General features: G+C 45.8%; 6 protein-coding genes across 19 annotated transcripts in view; 3 read left to right on the top strand and 3 right to left on the bottom strand.

Annotated features, from left to right (window-relative positions):
• The window catches only part of LOC120453789 (synapse-associated protein of 47 kDa), a 30,641-nt gene extending 25,465 nt beyond the window's left edge, over positions 1-5,176 (top strand). For 12 of the 13 annotated variants that reach the window (XM_039638646.2, XM_039638645.2, XM_039638644.2 and 9 more), the window contains 2 exons: positions 4,305-4,427; positions 4,495-5,176. In XM_039638646.2, the coding sequence (XP_039494580.1) occupies positions 4,305-4,427; positions 4,495-4,978 (607 nt within the window). In that variant the 3' untranslated portion in view covers positions 4,979-5,176. Of the gene's footprint in view, positions 1-74; positions 2,496-4,304; positions 4,428-4,494 lie in introns of those variants that run through there. The other variant, XM_039638655.2, reaches the window with a different exon arrangement.
• Positions 2,506-4,193, bottom strand: LOC120453790. The gene is made up of 2 exons (XM_039638660.1): positions 3,937-4,193; positions 2,506-3,884 (listed from the first exon to the last, which is right to left on the bottom strand). The coding sequence occupies exon 2, from the start codon at positions 3,876-3,878 to the stop codon at positions 2,880-2,882; it is 999 nt and encodes a 332-aa protein (XP_039494594.1). The 5' UTR covers positions 3,879-3,884; positions 3,937-4,193; the 3' UTR covers positions 2,506-2,879.
• LOC120453791 lies at positions 5,059-5,603 on the bottom strand. Its single transcript, XM_039638662.1, has 2 exons — positions 5,416-5,603; positions 5,059-5,361 (listed from the first exon to the last, which is right to left on the bottom strand). The coding sequence occupies exons 1-2, from the start codon at positions 5,524-5,526 to the stop codon at positions 5,149-5,151; spliced, it is 324 nt and encodes a 107-aa protein (XP_039494596.1). The 5' UTR covers positions 5,527-5,603; the 3' UTR covers positions 5,059-5,148.
• A 197-nt stretch (positions 5,604-5,800) lies between these two features.
• LOC120451109 (retinoblastoma family protein) lies at positions 5,801-8,556 on the top strand. Its single transcript, XM_039634521.1, has one exon. It carries the CDS (start codon positions 5,939-5,941, stop codon positions 8,288-8,290), a length of 2,352 nt encoding a protein of 783 aa, XP_039490455.1. The 5' UTR covers positions 5,801-5,938; the 3' UTR covers positions 8,291-8,556.
• LOC120451108 (SWI/SNF complex subunit SMARCC2) lies at positions 8,510-13,286 on the bottom strand. 2 transcript variants are annotated; one of them, XM_039634519.2, is made up of 8 exons: positions 13,062-13,286; positions 12,847-12,972; positions 11,741-12,662; positions 11,359-11,689; positions 10,521-11,295; positions 10,249-10,459; positions 8,957-9,961; positions 8,510-8,888 (listed from the first exon to the last, which is right to left on the bottom strand). In XM_039634519.2, exons 1-8 carry the CDS (start codon positions 13,176-13,178, stop codon positions 8,764-8,766), a joined length of 3,612 nt encoding a protein of 1,203 aa, XP_039490453.1. In that variant the 5' UTR covers positions 13,179-13,286; the 3' UTR covers positions 8,510-8,763. The 2 variants fall into 2 exon arrangements, with proteins under 2 accessions (XP_039490453.1, XP_039490454.1); XM_039634520.2 differs by having other exon boundaries at positions 8,957-9,769.
• Positions 13,287-13,597: 311 nt separating this feature from the next.
• Positions 13,598-23,758, top strand: LOC120451153 (TATA-binding protein-associated factor 172). The gene is made up of 7 exons (XM_039634580.2): positions 13,598-14,176; positions 17,582-17,654; positions 17,719-18,638; positions 18,727-20,846; positions 20,910-22,951; positions 23,016-23,256; positions 23,315-23,758. The coding sequence occupies exons 2-7, from the start codon at positions 17,644-17,646 to the stop codon at positions 23,756-23,758; spliced, it is 5,778 nt and encodes a 1,925-aa protein (XP_039490514.1). The 5' UTR covers positions 13,598-14,176; positions 17,582-17,643.
• Positions 23,759-26,579: the final 2,821 nt, after the last annotated feature.

Genomic DNA, 26,579 nt, shown 5'->3' with positions numbered 1-26,579 from the left:
ATATTGTTAACCCAAATCCAAAACAAAACCCATATCCAAATCCAAACGAAATACAAAACTATTCGAAACCACAGAACTTTGAAGTGCCTAAAGCGCACGATGTTGGGCTATCCATGAGACGAGGCAGTCCCAGCGCTCTTCTAGTGCCAGTGGTCCACAATCCCAGACATTTCCCTGGGGGCCTGCCTGCCTTGTGGTGGCCTATTGGAAAAGTTGATTGAGATACTATTGCCTATTGCCCCCCCAACACGCACTCAATTATTGGCCTCAGAGCAAAGCGTTCTATTCAGTTACGTTCAGACATGATATAAGACACTAAAGCAAAAGAAAACGATTTTATTTAACCTTAACGTTTTAACTGAAAACTAACTAAAAAGTAACTAAAGTAAAAAGTAAAAATCAATCCCCAGCCAATCCGGTATTCAGATGTAACTACTATATTATCTTTTATTTGGTTGACACACCGAGTGGCAGCGGTAGAGGGAGTCGTCGCAATTACTTGCCAATTGTTCAGCACACGAAGCATCCGAAATCTGGCAGTCAGTAACCAACCTATCAATAAGTACTTATATAGACACACAACTATGAGAGCAGGCTAGACGTGAAAGTGGCTAATGCTATATATGCAGATCATATTTCAATATAGTGACTAACAATTGAATAAACAAAAATGCTTCAAAGGGAAATTTTGTTATTTATATTTATAAATAAATTATATATAAATATATATACACATATATATATACAGATAAATTAATGCATTTGAATTTAATGTGTATAAATTATTATAATAAAAGTATAGATATAAAATATGTAAAGATACGAGACAAGCAAAAAAAAAAAGTTGAAAGTTTTCGTTTTCAAATCCTTAAAATGCTCTTCTTTTAGAAATTTTAAATACAAAACAAGCGATATAAAAAAGATAGTAACTTATTAGTTGAGAGCAAAGAAATAACATTCGAACGTATTATTTATCCCTCGATAGTTTATAGTCGAACCAAAATATTAAACACAGAGTAAATGATCATTAATTGATGCTTAAACAACACGTTGAAGAATAAATAAATAACAATGCATATAAATACCAATTGTTTAGCTCAATTTAAGGCGCGCCAACAAGTTTTCTTTTCCGAACGTTTTCAGTTCGAAGCAAACTTCTTTTGGGATTTTTTCTAAACAACTCTCACCTTGCTGTTCCACTACCAAGACACGAACTTCCTTAAACAAAACTAAAAACAAATTGCCAAAACAATAATAAACTGATTGGACTTGAAAGATCAAGAAACTTAAAACGCAATTAATAAATTACAAATAACAAATGAAAAGTAAATGCAATTATAAACAATAAGCAGTTCAAAACCTTTGAAACAAATATATACACATATATATTTATATATTTCACTAGACAAATTTTTATGCATAAACTAAAAACGAAACAAATTCTATATTATCAATGTTTTTGCTCTAAATGTCTAACTAATTGTTAATAAAACCAAAATAAAATTATTTTCTGCAGACAAACGTTAAATGAGTATGAGAATGCTATGAATGTGTAATTATTTGTTAGCAGTCACGAAATATATGAAAAACAGGCGGATGATACGGAAAAAGTAAACGTTATGACATTAAACTGTATATTGTACATTTACTTTTAAACAAATGAAATGTATTTACACGAAACGGCATGGAATATGACAAACTAAAGAAATTTTAAAATTTATATTTACTTTGTGCGTTTTTAAACATGTTGGCGACACAATGACAAGCAAATTAGTGCATAAACCGCACTAATAATAACAATAAATATTAAAAATTAACGATAAATAATGTAATGATGTTGACAGCATATGTATTTTACAAGGCAGAACAACCCAACCCCTAGATCCAATCCTCACCGAATCCTGAAAGATATATCAAACCTCCAGCATTGACTCTCACACACATTTTTTATTGTCTGCAAATAGATTATTATTATAATTATTATTAAACCGTAAAGAAAGCAAAAACGAAATTAATGTTTATGAGCAAAGTTTGTTGAGCAGCATTCCATTAATATACATTGCAAAATGAAGTAAAATATATGTAAATGTACTAATTAAAGTATATCACCCCCGAGACGGAAAACCGAAAAAGTATAATTTAGTTGTTTAATGATTGATAATATTTAGACACCAGAGGATTCCTCGTAGCATCTTCCGGATGCAAAATTGTCAGCAAGAAGCAGAGGCACTCCCTGAAATGCCATAGAACATTTTCCACTCAATGTAAAACCAAGGGCAGAACGCGGAGTTTCTCTGACGATAGCACCCTGAAAACTAAGCACAGCAAACGGAAAATAAATTAAACATTTTGTGTAAAGTTCGATGACAGACCGAAGACGACAGCATGAACACGTACGAGTATATACATAATAAATATATATGAGAACAATTTAACGAGATTAAAATCAACTAAAGTAATAAAGGGAAAGTGTATAACTATTAAAACTAACGAAACGCCAAGCTCTTTCATTCCGATTTTCGCATATTGCATTCAATTTATTCACTATAATTTTCGATACATAAATTACAGGACCTTACACTAAACGGATTTAATAAAACATATTTTTGGACAATACACAATGAATTAACAGTGGGGTTAATAAGCATGCGATTGTGTGCCAGTGGCAGACCAATTAATAATTTACAATATTGCAATTGACTAAAATCTGTAAATCTCATAGGTGCCCCCATATTTGCGGAGCAAATACCTTCGGACTCGAAGCGGGGATTGGGATTGGCTTCGCTTTGCTTACGGCTAGTAACACAATTTCAATGATTTTTCGTTGCCCTTTCACCTCGGAACATTTTGCTAGATATTAATGTGCTTTTAGTGGAGGGTCACCACCGGGCACTACGTCGATTCGGTTCGGAACGTTCGTACTGGATGCTTTTGAAGGCGCTATTTGCCCCCAGCTGCAGATGCTGCTGCTTTGGAACTGGCTGTCCACGAGTTACAATGTCCTTCCAAATCATAGTCAAAAGGATGAAAAAAGCGCCCACTATCTTATTCAGAAACTCGATTAGCTTAAACACTATTGGAGTGGCGGTGTGTGTAAAACGACTCAGCTCAAACAAGAATCGCACGGCGAATACGCCTAGGAATCGTAGCGCTAGTGCGGCTCCACCCACGGCAGATAAGATGAGTAGGCCCAGAAACCGAATGGTACCCAAGATGTTCCTCTTGTTGACATCGTTAGCCATAAAGTCGTACACGGTCTGTTTGACTCCATCGCCCCACTGTTGCAACACAGCCAAAAAGTCATTGAGGCCCAGCTGAATTTGCTCCGCCGCTTCGTCCGTCTTAGAGGAGGAGCCTTCGCCCACAGTGATAGCCTTGATAGGGCTACTCCTGTTCAGCGTCAGGGATCTTCTCGGCGTTGCCATCGGCTCTGGGTCCACGGGCCTCACCATCTTCAGTTTGAACTGCACTTCGTTATCCCGGAAGCGCAGGCTCTTGATGCTGAACCAATACTCTCCAAAAGCCAGGTCATTCATCTCCGTCCAGATGCAGGTCTCCAGTTGACCAGGATCTGCTTTGTGCTGGTAACTTCCGAAACTGCCGTAGGTGATACCCACCCACATATTGGGCACAAAGCGTTGATAGAACTTTTGCAGCTGGCCGGCGCTCGAATGCAGCAGCTTCTCCAGCTCTCGCTCGCTGCGTTGCAGCACCACCACGTCCCGGTAGCCGGACACCTGCTCCACAAAGCAGCGTTCCATATAATAGCCGCGGAAGAGACGAGACTTATAGAGCTGCTTGGTGAGCGCCTGCATGGCCAGTTCCTCGGGCGACATTAGTCGTCCGCCCCCCTGTGGCATCACTGCGCTGTTATCCATGGCTAGCTGCGTATGAAAGCCTTTATTACTGGTCAGTTATGGCCTGTAGTGACCTTACCGATTGATAGTGATTGGACTTTGCTGCAACCACTTTCGCCGCTTAGTCAGCACGGCGCTTTTGTTATTGCTTGCCCGGGCAATATGTGCGAGTTAAGGGTGAAATAGCTGTCAGCTGTTGTTTATTTCTTATTTTTTTTACGACCATGCATAATGCACTGCAGCTTGGGCTTAATTAACTTTAAAATACAGGCATTTAAACATAAACTAGGTAGATACAAATTAGGCAAGCAGCTGTTAAGTTCGATAGCCGATAACAATAGGGGCGACCATAGACAGCCGATTGGCGGAGTATACAATTTTCAGTGGACTATCGCTAATGTGACGAAAAAAATTATAAAAAACATTTTTGATACTCATTTTTCCCAGTTTTTCCACCCGGCCACGTTGGTTTTTCACCCACATCAAGATTTCCTCCCAACAGCGTCTGCTCGAGTGCTTCAGGATGACTTTGGTGGGCCTAGCAGCCCGCAAATTGGCGCAGAAGAAGAGGTTAGTTTTGTATATAAACTATTCCAGCCGGCTTTTTAATTGTAACCTTCGATTTCTGTAACAACAGATCCGCCAAGCAAGCAGCCGACTTTCCCAACGGCATCCGGTGCCAGAAGTGTCTGCAGATCGGGCACTGGAGCTATGAGTGCAAGGAGAAGCGCAAGTACGTTCACCGGAGCTCGCGTACCAAGCAGCTAAGCAAGCATATGTCCCAAAAGGAGGCTGACGCACCCAAGAACCAGGTGGAGGAGCACTCGGAAGTGGCTTCCTCCGAGGGAAAGAAGGTTCGTCGCAAGCGGAAACCGAGCAAGAGCTCCTCGTCCTCCTCCAGTTCGTCGGACAGCTCAGACAGCAGCAGCGAATCAGACTCCTCATCCGAATCGGACTCGAGCAGCTCCAGCTCGGACTCGGAGGACGAGGAGGGCAGCTCGTCGGGCTCCAGTGGCAGTGGCTCAGACAGCGACAGCAGCGAGGATCAAAAGCAGGGAGCGCCCCAGAAGAAGAAAAAACGAGCAGAGAGTTCACCTGAATCTTCTGACGATCAGGAGTAATCGTGAGACCGATTTGTGGTCTGTAGCATGTAGCTTTACTAGTTTAGTTATTCCCATCTTTAAACCGAATATGAACCTACTTTTTGTACTGTATTGTGTTTATTTGTATTCCCCCAACATGTACGTTGTTCGGTAAAGTTCCAGCCAAGATGCTAATCAAAATAACAATTTTAATCCGAGTCGACTTCCTCATCGAAACGCCTCGTTTGGCTTATGAGATCCAGATCTATTCGCTGGCTGTTGATGAGCTGAGACTCCATCACAGTAGTGACTGGGGGTTGCTCCGTCGTCAGATCAATGTAAAGGGAATCCTTTGCAGGAGCGGAGTCAGTTTTTGGGTTCTGCTGGCCCACCACCTGAGACTTAAGATGCAGTTCCTCTACCTGTGAATCACTAATTAATGAAATCCGCCATGGAAACATGAGAGTTTCAAATACCTTTAGTGAATTTAATGCCTCCTGAATTACTGGGAGCACACGGTCGAGTTTCTTTTGAATAGCAAACAGTTCAGCCTGCTCTTTTTGAAGAACTCGATTTGTTTGCAACATTTTGAAAACAAATAATAAACGTTAACCCTAGAGTGACACCTTTTTATCTAGACTCTAAATAGTATACTTCTAATAAACATTTTAAGTCTATTCAGATATCTTGTAAAAACCAAAAACCTTAAATTCATAAATATATTTTTTAAGACATTTACTAAATAGGGAAATGTAATTAATTACTTTATAAGTGACAGCAATGGGTTAAATATTATCTATCGATAGAGCCGTTCGCACAAAGGCATCCCTGCTGCAAAGAAAAAACTCGATAACAATGGCGGTGAGGCGGCAATCGAAATCGTTCGCGCCTTTCTGAAATTTGCATTTTGTACAGTCAAAACTAGGATTCTCGTAAACTACGCAGAAATATAAACAAACAAAAGTTAGCAGATCATAAAACATAAACAGTCCTATACCAATGGACACTTGTGAAGTGGAGGGAGAGGCGGAGACGCTAGTGAGGCGCTTCTCCGTCAGCTGCGAGCAGTTGGAGCTGGAACCGAAAATTCAACAGAGCGCTTTGTCCACCTACCATCGCTTGGATGCCGACGGCGGGCTGTCCACCAGCGAGGGAGATGCCCAGGAGTGGCTATGTTGCGCTGTATACAGCGAATTGCAGCGGTTGAAGATGCGCGACATTAGGGAAGAGTCTAACAACGAGGCAAACGATTCGGCGGCTAAGAACAGCTGCTGGAACATGTCACTAACCCGTCTGCTGCGCAGCTTTAAGGTGAACGTGTCCCAGTTTCTACGCCGCATGGAACATTGGAATTGGCTGACCCAGAACGAGAACACTTTCCAGCTGGAGGTTGAGGACCTGCGCCGCCGACTTGGTATCACTTTGACCCTGTTGCGGCACTATAAGCACATCTTCCGGAGCCTGTTCGTTCAACCCGACAAGGATGCAGACCCGGATGCCCTCAATCACTACCAAGCGCTGTATGAGTTCGGTTGGCTGCTCTTCCTGGTCATTCGCAACGAGCTACCCGGTTTTGCGACCACAAACCTGATCAACGGCTGCCAAGTGCTCGTGTGCACAATGGATCTCCTCTTCGTGAACGCCTTAGAGGTACCCCAATCCGTAGTTATTCGCCGGGAATTCTCTGGTGTGCCCAGGAAATGGGACACCAAAGACTTCAACCCTACCCTGCTGAACAAATATAGCGCGTTAGAAGCGCTGGGAGAACTGATTCCCGAGCTACCAGTAAAGGGGGTGATGCAAATGAAGAACGCCTTTTTCCACAAGGCTTTAATGCTGCTCTATATGGACCACAGTCTAGTTGGAGACGACACCCACATGCGGGAGATCGTTAAGGAGGGTATGCTTGATATAAATCTGGCCAACTTAAATCGGAAATACACCAATCACGTAGCCGACATTAGTGAGATGGATGAGCGTGTGCTGCTCAGCGTCCAGGGGACGATGGAGACCAAAGAAGACTCTCAAATAAGTCCACTGCCCGCCTTCCGAAAAAGCTCCTCACTTTCGCATAAGAAACTGTTCTCTCAAGATCTACCAGAAACTCTTCCCTCGAGCATTATAAAAGCTATCCAAAATGCGGAAGGCGGAGATGAAATTGTGAAATATGTGGATCAAATTCTTCAAGAAATGAATCTAACTTTTAGCATTGCCGCGGAAGATTTTTTGGATGCTGAGGTGTTGGGAAAACGATTCCGCCAGGCCAAAGGCCTTTACTACAAATTTCTGCAAAAAATTTTGGTCCCGGAGCTGACTCAAAAACCCCAGCTGAAGATTGGTCAGTTAATAAAGCAGCGCACGCTTACTGCCGCACTTTTGGCATGCTGTCTGGAACTGGCTCTTTACGTCTACGACAAACTAGTGGAGGGTTTGAGGTTTCCCTTTGTCCTGCACTGCTTCTCTCTGGACGCCTACGACTTTCAAAAGATTCTGGAGTTGGTGGTGCGCTACGATCATGGGTTTCTGGGCAGAGAGCTGATCAAGCACCTGGATGTAGTGGAGGAAACGTGCCTGGACTCGTTGATATTCCGCAAGAGCTCACAGCTGTGGTGGGACCTGAGGCAAAGTCTTCCCCGCTACAAGGAAGTCGACGCAGAAACTGAAGGTAAAGAGAACTTTTCAACAGGCTCAGCCATCTGCCTGCGAAAGTTCTACGGACTGGCCAACCGGCGGCTGCTCCTTCTGTGTAAAAGTCTCTGCCTTGTGGACTCCTTTCCGCACATCTGGCACCTGGCCGAGCACTCCTTCACTTTGGAGGGTGGTCGTCTGCTTCGAAATCGCCAGCTGGACCAACTGCTGCTGTGCGCCATACATCTTCATGTTCGACTCGAGAAGCTTCACCTGACTTTTAGCATGATTATTCAGCACTATCGCCGACAGCCGCACGCGCAGAGAAGAGTTTACCGAGAGGTCAGCGTGGGCAATGGGCAGACCGCTGATATTATCACTTTCTACAACAGTGTGTATGTCCAGAGTATGGGCCACTATGGTCGCCACCTGGACTGTGCACAAGCACGCAAGTCACTGCAAGAATCTCATAGTAACTTTGGTATTCTGAAGGAGTCAACTCATAACGAATTGAGCCTGAGAGCCAACATCAGCATATCTTCACCGCCCCCTCCCAGGGTATGCCAAAGTTCATCCTGCTCCAGTCTGCCACTTCCATCTCCCGGCGCATCCCCACTTTCCTCGCAGAGCTCGCCCAACATAAAGCGCGCTGCTTCGAGTAGCGAATTGAGAGAGGTTAAGCGACCCAACATCCTGCGGCGACGCCAGCTTTCAGTGATCTGAAAACCAAACAAAAAATCTTAAATACTTGGCTGCATTTTACGCAGCTACCATAACATATTTCTATTCCCTAAACTTAAACATTGTAATTGAACCGAATGTTTAAGTATTACATTTTATGAACTTGGTCTATCCGATTTGAGTGCGGTAGAACAAAGTTAAAAGCTGCCGCTTTTGTGAGATTGTAAAGACTTTGATTGTAACAAAAAAATAACTTCCACCTGTAGTTTAAATAAATTTTTATTGAATGCCAATTTTCGGCTTTGAAACTTGGTTCAAAATATTTGTGCAATTGCTTGTTAACGCGACAGGACACGAAACGAAAACTTACACGAAACTGGAGACGCGCAAGATGTAGTGCATCTCCTCCAGATTACACACAAGAGTTGGGCTTAAAGTGGAGTATACATAATACATACTGAGAGCGTACGACTTAGAGCTATTTACTTTAACGTTTTCTGGCTTATGAGTAAGAGTTAAGAAGAGGGAGCTACGCCGGCGATGGGAGCCGGGTTCGCTGGAGGAATGCCGCCTGGTGGCATTGCCGATCCCGGCGCTGCGTTGGCATCTGCAACTGGGCCGCTACTCGGCGGTATGGTATCTATGACGGAAGTAAAATATATTGGAGTAAGTACATAGTTTATGAAATGTTATCCACAGTGCTCTTACCCATTGGTGTAGGTGCTTGAGATTGCGCTGCCCCCGCTGCGGCTGGTCCTGTTTGGTCGCCCGGATTCGTGACAATGGCCGTAGGAGCCCCTGGCGGGAGTCCTCCCGTAAGAGCAATCGGTGGCGCTGCAAAGGGAGCCCCGTTGGGCGACGGAACTACGTGCGGGGGCAACGGCTGATGCTGAGCGGTGGGACCCGCCAGCGGTTGGGACTGCGGCGGCAACTGGTGCGAGTGTGGAGCCAGCTGCTGCTGCTGCGCCAGGTGCGGATGCGGCGGCAGTGATTGCTGTTGCTGCTGCTGCTGTGGTAGCTGCTGTTGCTGCTGCAAGATCATGGATCCCGCGGCAGCCTGGCCTTGGAGCTCTTGCTGAAGGCGATGATGTGCTTGCTGGCGCGCACGGAACTCGGCAGCCTTCAGCTGCTCCAGGTGGAATTGCTGACGCTCTGTGATCAGCTGCTGACGCTGGTACTCCAATCCCTCGCGCTCTCGCTCCATGGTGGCCTCCAGTTCCTCAAAGTGGCGCAATTTGATCTCCAGTTTCTTCATCTGCGTCTCAACGAGGAGCGCCACCAGGGATTTGATCTTGCGCTCCTCCAGGGCAGCCAGATGTTTGGCCTTAACTGCTGCCGATGCCAGAGCTGCCGCCGCCGCAGTCTGCATATTATTTTCGCTAAAGGTTCCTTCCTTTGCCACCGCCCCTGGTCCTGTCCCGGTTCCCTCCTTGGCCTCAGTGCCGTCCTTGGTCTCGCCATCGCCACTGCTGTCCTCCGTCTTGATGTCCACTTCGCCGCCACCTGCGGATGCTGTGGTTTCTGTGGGTGAGGATTTGTTTGATTTGTCTGACTTGGTGGCTGACTTGTCGCCCGAAGGCGAGGAGCCGGACGACTCCTTTGGTTTCTTGTCAGTGTTGTTGGTGTTGCCTGTCGCTGATGATGATGTGGAACTCGAGTCTGTGTTCGTGTTGGTCTTATCCGATTTTGTATTGTCTTTGGACTTGGCATCGTCTGTGGTTGTTGTTTGTTATTTGGTGGTTGTGGTGTTGATGTAAGTTTGGTAGATTGGGCGCAACACAAAAACGAAACAATATACGAATACAGTGCCAAATGGTAAACATATTACGAATTTTGAATGAAAGCAACACAAGATTTCAACAAAACAAACAAATGCAGAACCAACAATTGAGTAAATGGCCTTAGAAATCGATTAGAAGAGAACTCGCTCGATTTAGCGACTTTTCTCTTAACCAACATCCATTAACCCGTTTTACCGATCTCTAATGGTTGTGGCTTACCGTCTTTTTTGCTTAGGTCCTTCATTTCCTCATCAGAGCCGCCAGCGGATGCAGATGTGCCACCCTCCTTGCCTTCTTCATCGTCCTTGTCGTTTCCGGTTCCAGCGATTCCACTATTGGCTAGCCCAAAGTTCGGATTAAACTTACCACCTGCCGAAGCTTTCTCCACGTTTTTCATGTGGTTGTCCATTATTGTGGCGGGCACCTCATCCTAGCATACGTTTTAGATTTATGTTTAAATCATAGTTTAAACCAGATTATAATTTAACTACCTTAATAGCTGCAAACTCCTCCATTGCAGCCTTCGCTGCTGCAGCGGCTACCCGAGGATCGACCACAGATGCCAGAAATGCGACGGTGGACATAATGGGATTGCCGCTCTTACTGAACGGAATGGGTTGGCATCCCAAGGGACCCAGGAAACCTCCATCATCCTCTAGATAAGGGTCCTCGATGGGAAGCCGCAGGAAATGCAGAATGCACTCGTCTTGGGTGCGAGAACCAACGTGCTCGCAGACCTTGTTCCAGTCGTCCTTGTGCATTTCCAAGCCCTCAAGCAACAGCAGGGTCTCCTGATCGGTCCATTCGCGAGCCATGCTTGCCGCTGTGCGGTTTCTCATGGCCGCCGGCTTCTTTGCGTACTGATCCAGCTTGAGTCCAAACTGGCTCACACCGGAACTTAATCCTCCGGCAGCGCCATTCTCAAGAGCCTCCGTCTTGATGCCAGTCAGACCACTTTTATCGCCTAATTCCAGGCCACCATCTTTACCCAACGGCTTTTTGTCCAGATCCAGCAGCGTCTTTGCCGCCGACGGCTGTTGCGTCTTTTGCGGATTTATGGACTGTAGACCCGATGGTGTATCCGATAGAATGTGGAAGTGAGAAGTTGGTGGTGGACCCATTGGGGTGGGGCGGACATCCGCATCGATCTGGTAGTTAATCAGGCCCCACTGCTCCAAGAAGGCATGTACCCGCATGATGGCGCATACATCTCCGGCAAGATTACGCCTACAAGCTGTGCTGGTCAAATACTCCGTCGGATTAAGCCTAAAATTGATGAGTAACTTATTCAAAACTATTTGCTGCCAAACAACTAAAGTTTCAGCTTACCTGTATGTGTCAATCATAAAGTTCCTGTAGGCCATATAGATTTCCGGTGTCTTCGACTTATTCTTGCTGTTGAAGAATTCTGGCATGGCACGTTTCTCGATCACATGGATGGAGTTGTAATCAAACCAAGCCGAGTACGAGGGGACGATAATGTGGTGAGTCTGCTCGGTCACATTGTCCTCCATGTCCTCTTTGGCCGATGAAGAGAATTCCTGCGTGTTGCTGTTATCACTTGTCTTGCCTGTCTGCGAGTTGTCTCCATCTCCGGTAGACATGGCTTGAGCAGCGCTTCCTCCGGTCATTTCGTCATCCAAATCGGTCATAGTGCCACCTAGATATCGGTTTGTTTAGTCCATGCAGATAACAAGATAACAAGACTTACCCTTAATAGGCATCATGTCGTTGTCGCCACGAGATTTACCGCCTGGAGCTGGACTGGCGGTGGACTGCAAGGCGGCGTTGGCCTTATGAACCTCCTGAACATTGGGCTCGGCTGGCGGGTCATCCAGATCGCGGGTTAGATCCTCGTCGTCATCATCGTTGCGCGACTTTTTGTGCACCACGGCGGGAGAACGCTTACGCTTGCCCGGCTTTGAGGTGGATGCCGAAGTAGCGGGAGATGGTGAGCGACGTCTCTTCTGCTTGCCTCCGCCCGAGCTGGCAGGCTTCTTCTTTTCGTCGCCGAAGGACATGATGTCGTCAATGGACATTCGCTGTTTGTGTGTCTTCTTCTTGCCCTGTTCGTCAACCTCGTAGTCCTCCTCGGCCATCCACTCATTGTACTGCTCCAAGTCCACGATCCAGGATGCAGACACACGCCAGCGTTCCGCCGGTGACTCGGGATTCTCCGGAATGTGATCCGGCAGGTCAAAGTTATTCACAGCCCAGGAATCGTAGGACTCCGGGAAGTAGTACCAATGCAGCATCACATGGCCGCCGCGCTTAAAAATGGGCCGTGCATACTCGTCCGGATGTGGGTCCACGACGGGATAAACGATATGGGTGGCGTCCTCCTCATCCGATACGATTTCCACCCGTCGATTATCGAGGATTTCGCGCAGTTTCCCCTCGAAGCCCTTTTCAATCTCTGGCCGAATGTAGATGTACGGTATGCGGTACAAATCCGCCTCGACCAAGGCCTGCTCGATCTCGATCAGCAGCTGGATGTTGGGATCCTTCCGCGTGGGATTCTTGCCAATGGAGAAGTCGAACTTCTTGCCGCGTTGCTCGGCCCGGAAACGGAACATGGTCGAGAAGATGATGCACAGACCACCGCCGCTCTTGAAGTCCAGAAAGCAGCGCATCTGTGGGTGGTAACATTATTAGATAGATATCATAATAATATATTTATAATAATAAAAAAAAAGGTGGGGAATATCTTTCTAAGCTAGGCTACAATTGGCCATTGGAGGGTTAATATTTACGTGTACACACGCAACACAGAGCACCCTGTCTCCCTCACCCACCGCAGGCACATTCAATACTAACCGGAATTCTAGTTGCCGGCGGCTCCGCTGAATTCTTGCCCAGCTTCGCTTCCACATACTGCAGGAAGTGGATGAGCAATTGGGCCAAGGACTCCTTCGTGATGGGCTCCGAACTGTGGGCCAAATACTGCAATAAATACGAATGTGAATAAATCGTTTTTTTCGCCGCCTGACAGCGCCATTTTTGTTTGCGGCGGCGTTGTTGTTGGCACGCACCTTCTTGCAGTTCTTCTGCAGCCACTGGCGAATCGATTCGAAGCCCTGCAGCGTCTCCGGCGACTGGAAAAAGTCTATATTCGGACTTCCGTCCTTCTTAGGACCCAGTGTGTTCATGGTGCGGCACTTTTGTGGACGTTTTGTCAATTATTTTTTCACTTTTCCACGCCAAAAAGCCAATAAACGCTGCGTTGATAAAATGGAGATGGTGTTAAAATCGATGTCTTTGTAATAGTTATCGATATTTGTTATCCGCAAGAAGTCACATTTCGAATATGTTTTCACATAGGTTATATATATATATGAATATATTTGTGAACGATACGATATATACATTAAAAAGAAACGCATTATCAGGACAGTTGTTTATATAGGCTTCGGAAAAGCTATAGCTACGTAACTGTCCGTTAGCTTCACTTCTTAGTGAGAACAAGCTATAAAGTGACATTTGCGTTATTAATTTCATTATGCGTTCTGGTCACACTGGCCAGGGTGTTCTATCGGCGTCCCGCTCGCGCCGCCTAAAAACCGATGCACCACGATAGTCAGGCCGCACATATAAATGCGACTCCATCGCGCTAACATGGCTGCTGGGAACCGAAAACTTAAAAATATTGTGCTGTCGGAGTGTGTTTGCATCAGCGTAAAGCCCAGTGTTAAGTTAAAACATTGACTGCCCACGCCCACCAACGACAATTGCCGTAAATCTAATTCTGCCGTAATTCGCAACGCCGGAGTTCCATCCGTGTTTCCGTCGCGAGTGTGCCAGTGTGCGTGAAAATAAAAAGTCAATGGTGCGTGAGTGCGAGTGAGTAGGAAGAAAGCAAAGGCGAATGGATTGATTTGTGACGCTGCTGGCGAATAGCAGTACCCCTACCCCATCCCGTGGGCCCAAACACACACATACGCACGGCTATAGTAACGCAGCATCGATTGTACAGTTTTAGAGCAAACAATTCAATTAGAAAATGCAGAGCGCATGAGTTGAATTGTGAGTGGGCGCCCCACAAAAGCTGACTGCTGCCGCACCGCGAAAGGAACGAGAAAGAGGAGTGTTGTAGTGCGGGAAGAGAGCAAAGGCGAGGAGAAGAGGAAGAGAGCAACCATTGCCAAAGGTGAGTGATATAACATTCGGGGATCTGAAATGGGAAGGCGAATAGGAACAGAAGGAACCCCCAAATTCTTATCCTCTATTGCAACAGTATTTATATGGCAGCCACTTATCGCTTCCGCTTGCGTGTGTGTGTGTGCGAAAGAGATAGATAGTGGGGCCAAGGGGCCACTCTGTTTGTTGATAAGAGAGCAGAGCAAGAGAGAGAGAAGAGGCGGGCGCCAACGCAGCAAAACAGCGGAAATCCTTTACAAAAACTTGGCCTACCACTAGCTCTTTGTCTGCGCCTCCTATTCTCTCGCCTCATCTCCTCTTGGCAGCCAGTTCTAGTGCGCGTATTTTTAGTCGCAGCACATTGCTCAATTCGCCAGCCGCTATTTGTGACGTCCATTTGTTCATTCATCGGGCTCTTTTTCCGATTTCAGTGGGTGGCATTTAACAATAATCCCTGCGTTCGCTATCCACGTCCACATTACGATACGTTTAGTGCACGGAAAGAAATGAACATGTGGTTTGCTGATTTCGCAAATAATTCGGAGCCCAAAACTATTTATAGAAAATAGGTAATCATTTTTATTCACCCCGTTTTGGTGAAGCAAATATATTTTGATTGTACATAAATATTCATCTTGCCACATATTTTACCGCTACCAATCACCTCAGTATAGCATCGTAGTGAATTTCTCTCTGTGTACAACAATGCCAGGCGGTACAAGCACCTGTATTTATTTATGGTCCGCTGCCGTAATCGACTGCAGTCGCCGCTTCCCTCTCTCTTTCGCTACCAACAACTTGGGGTAGGGCACCTGAACTAGTTTCAAACGGCGGCGCTCGGCCTTTTCAGCTTTTTCGCATTTGCCATTTTCCCGCGGTTCGCAACATCAGCGACATTTGTCAAAGTTTCGTTAAGAACATTTGAATATCCAAAGTTTACTTGCCGAACTTGACTTCGGCGTTGCGTTGATGATGCTGCATACGTTAAACAGCCCCTTGTTTATCACGAAACCCCATTTGTTAAAGCCCATATGCATTGTGCAGAATACGCGGCAACACCTGTCCCAATATTGGCCAAATATGGTGCAAATATGAAACACTTCGCAAATATAAAACGCATATGGCGCGATCGCTGCCGAAATGTGTGTTTTTCGGTGAAATTTGAGCAGATGACCTATTGATCAATGTACTTTATTATATATAAACTATTTGTATTTCTCCAAGCAATAAACATTGATACACAGAACTTAAAAAAAAACCAACCTCTGGGGATTTTTATAGTAATAGTGGGCGGATTATGTGCTCATATTGCTTAGGATTAGCAATAACAAGTTCCCTCCATAACCAATGAGGACATTGTTTATGACTAAAAATATTATATTCATATAATTAATTTATTTTCAATAATCAAGCGACATGGCAATGGAAACAGCCGGGCTTATCTTTAGTGTAAACAAATGACCCAGCATTTCCGCCTGGCCCATTTTAATCTGTACAATACAACCGTCTATAAATAACAAAAGCTCACAGAACTTGCCACAAAAAATTCGAAATACTTGGCCTATCCTAATCGGCACTTTACGAGTGCCATTTAGTGATAATGAAAATGTGAACATATTCGCGGCTTATCGTCCGATGAAAATGTTTAAATAATTGCGCGACACGCAAAACTGGCTAATATAAATATGGCAAAAAAATCGCATAATATTGTGAAATGGTCGTAGCGATCGCACTTTCAACAGAAGAAATTTTGTGACGAAAAATTGAACAGTCGCAAAGTATTTAATCATCTTTTCTGCATCACTACATACTGTTGTTATAAAGAGAGATTCAGCGACATTCTTAAGGTGCGCTTCGTCACTATGACGAATACCACCATCCCCATTGATGACTGCGATTTCTTTTATGGATGTTCATCTAATGGAAACTTAATTACCCAGCCAGCGGAGCATTTTCCAGCATCCAATCCAATTCAATCCCCATTTAATCCCCATCCCCCTCGCCTCGGTGGGTGGCTTCGACAAGGTCGCTGACAAATCGAAGTACAGCAGATTTGTCGCCGATAAATTGGCTTTATGGTTGGTCGGACAAAGCCAAACGGACATGCCATATGTACAAACGATTTAATTATGACTTTTACGTCGTTTTTAATATTATGTATTTCTTTATTGGCTTGATTACCTTTACTATGGATAAACATTGTCAATAAATCTGCACATGGCTTTAGGAGTCGCCGTGTTCGTTATTACTTATTCTAATCGTAAATTGAAATATATTCTCAAAACGGTTCAGTGAACCGTGGTTTTTGCAAGTTCTTATCAGCCACAACGCGCTGCATTGATAACAGACATTCAAAACTGAAAGCGTCGAGAGTAAAAGTATGTGTCACTTTGAAATATCGTAATCTCCTTGTTATAAGTCGAGGTAAACGGGCTTTAAACCAGGCCCCAGGTTTGGGCCCCCTGGCTGGCGTATCGTACGTAATACGGGGGCTCTAGTCCGGAATACGGAATATGGAAATGCCGTAATTTGCTCAATTGTCACGTTCTGCTCTAAGCTGTTAGGAACGCCTCGGCGGCCACAACGAACTCATTACTCGCCATTCGCGTTGAGTGACTTAATTTACACGGCCTAACCCCACTTGGTGACGGAGCTTTATAATGCTTCCCAGGAAATCCAAGCCAGCACCGACTCGGTAGTCCATGTCTTTTGCCTCTCTTGACCACGTGTCCAGTATTTATTGGTCGATTGGATTGCTGTGAAAAAGGCTACATTTCGAGATTGCGGCAGACGTCGCGCAAAGCTATGCGGCCATTAAATAGTACAGTAAAGTACAGTACAGTAATAGATCGTACTAATTGGTTAAGTTTTCATTTGGGAATATGTTATTGTTCCTTTCAAATTCATCAAAGAATGAGTCGTAAATATTAAACATGTACATAGTTACCCGTCGACAGACAAGTCCAGATGGTGTCGAATCTGGTGAAACCAATCAGGTTGGAAAATCACGAAGTAGCTTCAATCGACCAATTTGATTTATTTGAAACATCGATGAATTTTCTGTGGGTATTGGGTATATTTTCTGGAAGTCCCATCTATTTTCGTACACTGTGTAATAGTTTTAAACAATTTGGTATGGATATTAACATTCTTCATAAATTCGCACTATAGAGACAACATTCCATGAAATGATTCGCTTAATTCTATTATCAATTGACTTTGTTATATGGATGTACTGTCTTGTTATTGTTGGTGACGCACTTAAATAATAGATTTAAGTTATATGAAAACCCTTGCTTAAGTGGGGAAATACAAAAACAGTAGACAACCAGGCAATTTATCTATGCCTCTAATAATATATTTATATAATAAATAACAACTAATATAATTTATTGAATATCTTTTTTATTTACAGATTAGTTACTTAGATTATTATATCAACGGATCACAAAGAGAATCACAAATTACCATTGTATAATGACATCTAGGTATGTTTGTCAATGTAAACCCTTGAAGATGTAAATTGCTAATTTTATTTAACATTCTTTGCAGACTTGATCGACTGTTCATTTTACTGGAGACCGGCTCCACAGCGGCAACTCGTCAGGCGGCTGCCAAGCAGATCGGCGAGGTCCAGAAGCTTTATCCACACGAGCTACATGCTCTGCTAAACAGATTGGTGGGCTACCTGCACAGTCCGTCGTGGGAGACGCGGATAGCTGCAGCCCAGACCGTTGAGGCCATACTGAAGCAAGTACCGCCCTGGCAGCCGGAACTCCAGGTGCTGCCCAAGAAGGAGCGCTGCGCTAGTAATACTGCCCCAGCAGCTGCAGCTGCAGCAGAAGAGGACAGTTGCCAGTCAAGTGGTTCCAACTCGACAACGAGCAGCGAGCGACTACTTAGCTTTGATGAGTTCGATCTGCAGCAAATCCTCCACAAAGGTGCCAGACTCATCGGCTCCGAGGGCAACGAGTTCGATGCGCAGGAGGAGCTACCGGCTAGTGGCGGCGGAGAGGAGGACAGAAGTCTCGCCAGTCGTCTAAGCCGCCAGCGTGCTGTGCTGAACGACAAACTGGGTCTAACCACGGCCGCCAAGCTGGGCGTAAATCTTACTGATATGATAACAGACGAGGACGTTTCACTTACCAGGAGTGGCAGCACTTACAATGTCAACGCGGAAAAGCTTCCCGTCGAGCACTTACTCAACATAAAGCCAGCGGCTAACGGTTCTGGCCATGCTCCGCTCAGTTGCCGGGAGATGAACAGGGCCAAGCGCAAGGCTCGTCAGAATACAAGCGGCTGTTCGGCCACTGCAGGTACGCCAACTTGCAGCCGGAGGAACTCCAACAGCAACCACAGTACTGGCAGTAACCACAGTAGTAATGGCACCACGTCGGCAGCTGCCTTAGATGAACCCGAAAAGAAAAAACTAAAGTCAACGGATCGGCAGGAAATCTTCTATAGTTTAAATGGTGAGTTGCCGAGACCCACATTGCTATAATCACATTAACATTTATAACAGGGTCTTTTATTAATTTGAATATTTCATCAATATTTCAGCTGCTGTGCCAGATGCCACAGGCACGTGGGTGGATGCCGTCTCCTGGCCACTGGAGAACTTCTGCTCACGTCTATTCATTGATCTCTTTCACGCCAAATGGGAGGTTCGTCATGGGGCGGCAACAGCTCTACGGGAACTGATTAATCAGCACGCTCAAGGAGCGGGAAAGGCAGTACTACAGACTCGCGAACAGATGGACGAAGCGCATAGCCGCTGGCTAGAGGACGCTGCCCTGCGTCTGCTCTGTGTGCTATGCCTGGATCGGTTCGGTGACTTTGTCTCGGATCAGGTAGTGGCCCCAGTTCGCGAAACCTGCGCCCAAGTGCTGGGAACCTTGGTCAAGGAGATCGAGGCGTCCAAGGTTCAACGAATCGTGGACATTCTGCTTCAGCTCATCCAGCACAAGAACGAGTGGGAAGTGCGGCATGGTGGACTACTAGGCCTGAAGTATGTGTTTGTGGTGCGTGAGGAGCTGCTTCCCATCTACCTTCCCCAGTCGATATCAAACATCCTCATCGGTCTGTTGGACGCTGTGGATGATGTCGGAGCGGTGGCTGCAGCAACACTGATTCCAGTTTCTTCCTGGCTGCCGAAGCTTTTAAATCCGGCCCAAGTGTCCTCCATTGTAAAAATGTTGTGGGATCTACTCCTGGATCAAGATGAACTCACGTCTGCATGCAACAGTTTCATGGGGCTGTTAGCGGCCATTCTATGCCTGCCAAACGCTGCCCGTTGGGTGGAGATGGAGCCAATGGCCATTTTGGTACCGCGCCTGTGGCCTTTTCTTTCCCATAGCACTAGTTCGGTGCGAAGGTCAACGCTGAAGACGCTTATTACTCTGACGAGTGCGGATAGGGTCAAATCCGAGCCCAAAGACGAAAATCAAGTTGAAGAGGAAGCAGATAAGGAAAAAATGAAACTTAACTTTGGAGTCAGCGACTGGAAGTGGCAATTGCTGCAGCAGGCACTGCGTCACATATATCAACGTATCCTGGTGGAGCCGCAGGCGGATATCCAGGCACTAGCCCGACAGGTGTGGTCTAATCTTATCGAGCATGCAGATTTGGGTGCGCTATTGCATGCCGCCTGTCCATTCGTGTCCTCCTGGATATGTCTTTCAATGCAGCCACCTAGACTCGCATTTGATGCAGGGGTGCTGATCAGAGCAGGTGGAGATACAAGCACACCAGGAAGCGCCTCAAGAAAACGAACGCCCCGCTTAGGAGACGAATTGGGCGGTAACATTCTAGCGCATTCGAACGCCTCATTGAAGTTATTCCTTGGTGGTAGCGAGGCCACTCCTTTGGAAGTACGGGATGCTAATTTTATGCGAGCTCGGATTTCCTCATCTCGGGCACTGGGTGCGCTTTCTCATTACCTGGTTCAGCCAGCCCCGGGAGTGGTGTATACTCCACAAACAGAGAGCCCCACAGAATGTTATACAAAAGTACTATTGGGTCATCTTAATGCCCACTCCGCTGTCCAGCGAATCGTGTGCGGGCTGATCATTGCGTTTTGGGCACTAGAAGACGAGCCAGTACGTCCAGGACCTCCCAATCTGCAGGAAAAGTTACACCAGTGTGTTAGCGAGTACGTCTACTATGATGAGGTGGCCATCTCACTGACACGACTACTACAAGAGGCACAAGACTTTATTGCTACGCTGAAGCAGAACAAAATCCCGATTAAAGACTTTAACAACGCCAAAATCCTTACTCTAGACCAAATAGAGGCAGTGGCAACTACGTTAAGCGAAAATCTGCGTTCTTATCCCCTCAAGCCGAAATTGCTGGACATGTTGGATGAGCGTCGACGTAGTCTTCAGGCCTCCTACCTGCAGACCACTAGTGAGCAAAGCGCATATCATGTTAGTGCTCAGGCAGCTCTCGCTGGGGCCATTTGCGCTCTTCACTGCCTGCCCGATAAGCTGAATCCGGTGGTCAAGCCATTAATGGAGTCCATTAAGCGGGAGCAGTGCCTCCAGCTGCAGCAACTGTCCGCCGAGTTCCTGGTCCACCTTATGGATCAGGTCTGTGATAGAAATCCTAGTCCAAATAGCAAGATTTTAAACAACCTTTGCACGTTGCTAAGGAGCGATCCCGAATTCACTCCCAAACTGGTAAGATAAAGCAATATTGTTGATAACGTAATTTACTAATTTGTTGATAAAAATCTCTTTTAGGTCATGCCACTTGAAACCCTCAAACAGACGCCACTTTCGTCTGAGGTTATTAACAATTGTGTTTACTATGGTATCCTAGCTCTGGCACTTCAACAGACAGTGACAACCAGTAACACGCGCAGCGGTGGAGGCGCTGCAACCACTCCCACTGCTGCTACGGCCACCAGGGGCCCTGGACGGCCGCCCACTGGCGAAATACTGTCCGCCACCAACGCCACCACTCACATTGAGCTAAAGGCGCAGCAAGCCAAGGAGGCGGAGGCGAAGCAATGCCGCATACAGCGCCTGGGTGCGGCATGTGCCATAGAAAAGCTGTGTAGGATTTTTGGAGAGAAAATCATTGAGAAGGTTACTGTTTTTCAACAGCTGATGTTTGGCAAGTTGGAGCAGTTCGTCAAAGAAGCACTCGACTGGCGATTGGACTGCATCCTTCCAGATTTGGGAGTGTGCAATGAGCTTGTCAGCTCTATGCAGCTTATTGAGACAGCAGCCCCTCATCTACATGTTGCACTGCATCCTCAGATGTTTGCCCTTCTTCCATCCCTTGGCTTTGTCGTTTGCCATCCTCTTAAGGCTGTTCGACACATGGCTGCTCGATGCATAGCCGCGCTGGCCGAGATCGATGCTTGCCAGACTATGCAGTTTGTGGTCCACGATCTGCTACCGCTGCTTGGGAAGATTGAGCAACTTATAGAGCGACAGGGAGCAGTAGAGGCTATTGAACGCGTGGTCAGCCGGCTGCAAATAAAAGTAGTGCCCTACATCGTGCTGCTGGTGGTGCCTCTACTGGGCGCAATGAGCGATCCGGATGTATCGGTGCGACTGCTTTCCACGCACTGCTTTGCAAATCTCGTCCAGCTAATGCCCCTGGACGGAAAGACGGAGCAATTAAAAAGCGATCCGCTGCAAGCGCGCAAGACGCGTGACCGTGAGTTCCTCGACTATCTTTTCAATCCAAAGAGCATTCCCAATTACAAGGTTCCGGTACCAATAAGTGTTGATCTGCGCTGCTATCAGCAAGCCGGCATCAACTGGCTGTGGTTTCTAAACAAATACAATCTACACGGCATTCTTTGCGACGATATGGGGTTGGGCAAAACGCTCCAAACCATATGCATCCTTGCCGGGGATCACCTGCACCGTCAGACGGCCAATTTGGCGAATCTGCCTAGTCTGGTCATTTGTCCGCCCACTCTGACCGGTCATTGGGTGTACGAGGTGGAGAAGTTCCTTGACCAGGGATCCGTTCTGCGTCCCTTACACTACTATGGATTGCCAGTGGGAAGAGAGAAGCTAAGGAGTGAGATCGGAACAAAGTGTAACCTGGTGGTGGCCTCCTACGACACTGTGCGCAAGGACATCGACTTCTTCAGCGGTATACACTTCAACTATTGCGTTCTAGATGAAGGCCATATTATTAAGAACGGAAAGACAAAGAGCTCTAAGGCCATTAAGCGACTGAAGGCAAACCATAGACTGATCCTCTCCGGCACCCCCATCCAGAACAATGTACTCGAGTTGTGGTCCCTGTTTGACTTTCTAATGCCCGGCTTTTTGGGCACTGAAAAGCAGTTCGTGCAACGCTTCTCTCGTCCAATACTGTCTTCTCGGGATGCAAAGAGCTCTGCCAAGGAGCAGGAAGCTGGAGTGCTGGCCATGGAGGCGCTGCACCGGCAAGTCCTGCCCTTCCTGCTGCGCCGTGTCAAGGAGGATGTGCTGAAGGACCTTCCGCCAAAGATCACCCAGGACTTACTTTGCGAACTAAGTCCGCTCCAGCTTCGATTGTACGAAGATTTTAGCAATAAACACCTGAAAGACTGTTTAGACAAACTGGGCGACTCATCGTCGGCATCCATGGTGACAGAGAATCTCAGCGCCAAGACACACATTTTCCAAGCGCTTCGCTACCTGCAGAATGTATGCAACCATCCCAAGCTGGTCTTGCGCCAGTCTGAAGAGCTCACAAAGGTGACCAGTCAGTTGGCGCTGTCAAACAGCTCATTGGACGACATTGAGCATTCGGCAAAGCTGCCCGCCCTGAAGTAAGTGCACTCTTGTTAATCAGTCATAAATATTTTATTTAAAATATTTCCTTTCCCTCTCCAGACAACTCCTCTTAGACTGCGGTATTGGTGTGCAGACGGAGTCGGTGAGCCAGCATCGAGCGCTAATCTTTTGCCAGCTGAAGGCGATGCTGGACATTGTGGAACACGATTTACTGCGCCGCCATCTGCCCAGCGTCACCTATCTGCGGCTGGACGGCAGTGTACCCGCCTCTCAACGACAGGATATAGTCAATAACTTTAACAGCGATCCCAGTATCGATGTTTTGCTCCTGACCACTATGGTAAGCAAAGAAGGGCTTCTATGTTTTGATAAAACTTTAATCGAAAATCAATTTTTAGGTAGGAGGCCTGGGTCTAAATCTAACGGGTGCCGATACAGTCATCTTTGTTGAGCACGATTGGAATCCAATGAAGGATCTGCAGGCAATGGACCGCGCCCACCGAATCGGTCAGAAGAAAGTGGTAAATGTTTACCGGCTGATCACGCGCAACTCGCTAGAGGAAAAGATCATGGGACTGCAAAAGTTCAAGATACTCACCGCCAATACTGTAGTGAGTGCGGAGAACGCCTCGCTGCAGACAATGGGCACTTCGCAAATCTTTGACCTCTTCAACGGAGGGAAAGACAAGGGAGCTGAATCTGGATCATCAGCGGTGACAGGATCGGTCTCGGGCGGCATGTCCATGAATACCATAATCGAGAACCTGCCGGAATTGTGGTCCGAGCATCAGTACGAGGAAGAATACGATTTGGGCAACTTTGTGCAGGCACTAAAAAAGTAGACTACTGCTTCCCACTCCAAGACTTCCAGTTTTAGGCTACGTTGATTATATAAATTGCCCTCAGTTCCTTTATAATCGTGAAAAGAACTTTTAGAAATAAATATTAATAAAGCTTGAAATGAAATAAAAAAGTCACACGTATTAGTTTTAATCGTTCCTAACACTTTTGAAATCTTAAGGATAATTTAGCTATGCTTTAAACCTTTTTAGAAGAATTGTTTGAAGAGTAACAAGAAGTGTTGCATAATTTACGGCGGACTGAAAAAAAAAATCGAATACAAATATGCTTGACAATGGAAATTTTTTTCAATGTATCGAAAAATAAGAGAGAGCAAAAATAAAAAATTTATATTTGGTTTTTAAAAAATCAATTATGCTTTGGAATGTAGATTGTTTTCAATGTTTTAAGAATACATGGAAATCAAAAATTCTAACTTACATGTTTTTAAAAAGTCCAATACTCTTCAGTGATTCTTATCAGAAGTGGTTTGTCCAGAACAATTAGTGTTTGAGTGCAAAGTTTGTTTAGTAAATATTTACTCCTGTCCCACACAATAAGACACCTAATTTCACCCTGACCAATTGTTTCCATCGGCACGGCTCATTTTATTGACTGATGTGTTCATATTGCCACAAGTTATCTGATCGATCGGTGGAAATCGATTTCGTGTTTCATTTATCAGAAGAGCTATTTGCTCGCTTGGCGAGGAGTATGTATTTTCGGTTGTTCTCGTTCGAATCAGTTTGCCTGTCTGTGACCCTAGTACCTTGAAATTTGACGGGGCTATCAGTCGTGTCAGCCCATTAAAAGTGCCCCAGCTAGTAAATTTAGTTACTTGACCCTTACCACACAGCATACTCGATTTATTTTTCAATTTGGTTTGGTTTTGATTAATACACATCCAGGCTTATCTCTGCTCCGTCACGATGAAATGACTGCGGATTATGGCATAGGCATCCATGGAGTAGATTATTTGTGTCTACGAGGGGTGCTAAACGCGACCCGGTCGTAATGGAGTCTGTGTTTCCAAACTCAAAAACAATAATTCCTGCAGCAATGCGCGGGATTCGGTGCGTGGTACAGGATAGCCTTATCTCTGGTCTGTAGTGGTGCCCGTCTTCCCCAGTTTCTTTATATGAATTCCATTTGAGTGGCCATTACTATATTGTGTTATAAAAGCCAGCTCAAACAAAACAAAAGCAAGACCCGAGCTAAAGTCGGATGCTGATAAGCCACTAATTTTCTCTTGCTTCATTACACTGTGAGGAAAACATAGTAGATCTTATGCGCATTTGAAATGGGGAACTTATTAATGTAATTAATTTTATACAGATATACATACGACTGATTCTAATTACAAATAGCAATTATTTTTATATCTGAAATGCCATGGGTAAATGGTAAATAATGTTTCAACATCCTGCATTTATTTAAAAAGAAGTTGATGGAATATGCAAAATTATAAGCAGCATGAACATGCGATGTGTGGTATACAATCTTCGCGTCTGCATTCTTCTCAGTGCATTCCCTTTTCACTTACCCACCCACTTTGGCCTTTTATCTTCTGACCACAAGGCATCTTCCGGACTTTGCAACTGCTACTGCCACTGCTACTACTGATAGCCAGCACCCGCACCCGCACCCGCACCCTTGCATCCTTATCGCAATGCCTACTCCTCGGCTCCTCCCCGCATGGGTGACCCGCACCCTGTGGCCAGGGCCTCCTCCTCTCCCTACTGGCTGGGTCGGATCTTGGTCTGCCCGCCGAGGAGCCGACTTAAAGTTTTCCACCAGGTTATTTACCTCCTTATCTCGCCGGCATTGTTTTCGCCTCGTCACTCGCTTCTGATTCGTCTGGTTTTATCAATGTTTCTGTTTGCAATATGTTTGTTCTCAGCTTTTTGTTATTGTTTCTTGAGTACTGGGTCTCTCTTATCACTCTGCGTGACGTCATAAGAACCGGCATTTTGTTATTAGATAGGAATTTCTTCACACTTTGTTTATCGTTTTTTTTTTTTGGGGAAACCTGCTTGCTTTGTAGTTTTTTAAAACTACCAGACTCTTTGGCATTGCCCCGGTTGTTTCGGTTGCAGCTCTGCGGTTGAACTTCATCGATAGGGGAGTGAGCCGGAATAGTAGGAGTGCCATAGATAAGCAAGGTCGTCGCCAGACTTCGTTATCAGTTTACAGGACGGTCTTGCAATGTAGATAGTTCTTCATATGTATGTTGACCGCAAAAAAGGATACGTTTTTATTAAAATAACTTTACAAAACCAGTCAAAAAAGATATATATATATATATGTACATATGTACATATATGAAAATCAAATGAAAAATGAAATATTTAGGAAATTTTAGGAACTCATATCGTTTGTGAATTTTGTATTGTATGTTATAAGTTGGTTAAAGATCCTTTCCCAGTATGAATACTTTATTCCCTACTGCTTTCCTGGTCGGCCAATACCAAGGAACTTACATGCCGCGATAGTGGCAATCTGTTTGGATTCCCGATGCTGTGTCGTCACCAAATCCAAATCTGGCCAAACCAGGCCAGATGATAAGGACCCGGGTGGGCATATGGCTATGGCTATGGCTATGGCTACACGCCAAGTCGGAGAGCGAGAGTTGCCCCGATAAGGATAGTCGCGCGACCGACGCGTGATGCAACTTAATCAAATCGTGTTTTGGTATCGCCCACCCTGCCTCTCGCTCTATCTGTGCCGGCGTCCTGCTCGCTCCCGTGTGGCGTCCATGCGGCGGAGGTGGCGGAGGTGGCGCCTGTGGGGCTGGCAATCGTGGAATGGGAATCGGGAATCGGG

This window comes from Drosophila santomea, chromosome 3R (assembly GCF_016746245.2).
Source record: "Drosophila santomea strain STO CAGO 1482 chromosome 3R, Prin_Dsan_1.1, whole genome shotgun sequence".
NCBI lineage: Eukaryota > Metazoa > Arthropoda > Insecta > Diptera > Drosophilidae > Drosophila > Drosophila santomea.
The sequence above is the reverse complement of the archived record's forward strand: the minus strand, read 5'-3'. Positions and strand labels throughout refer to the sequence as shown.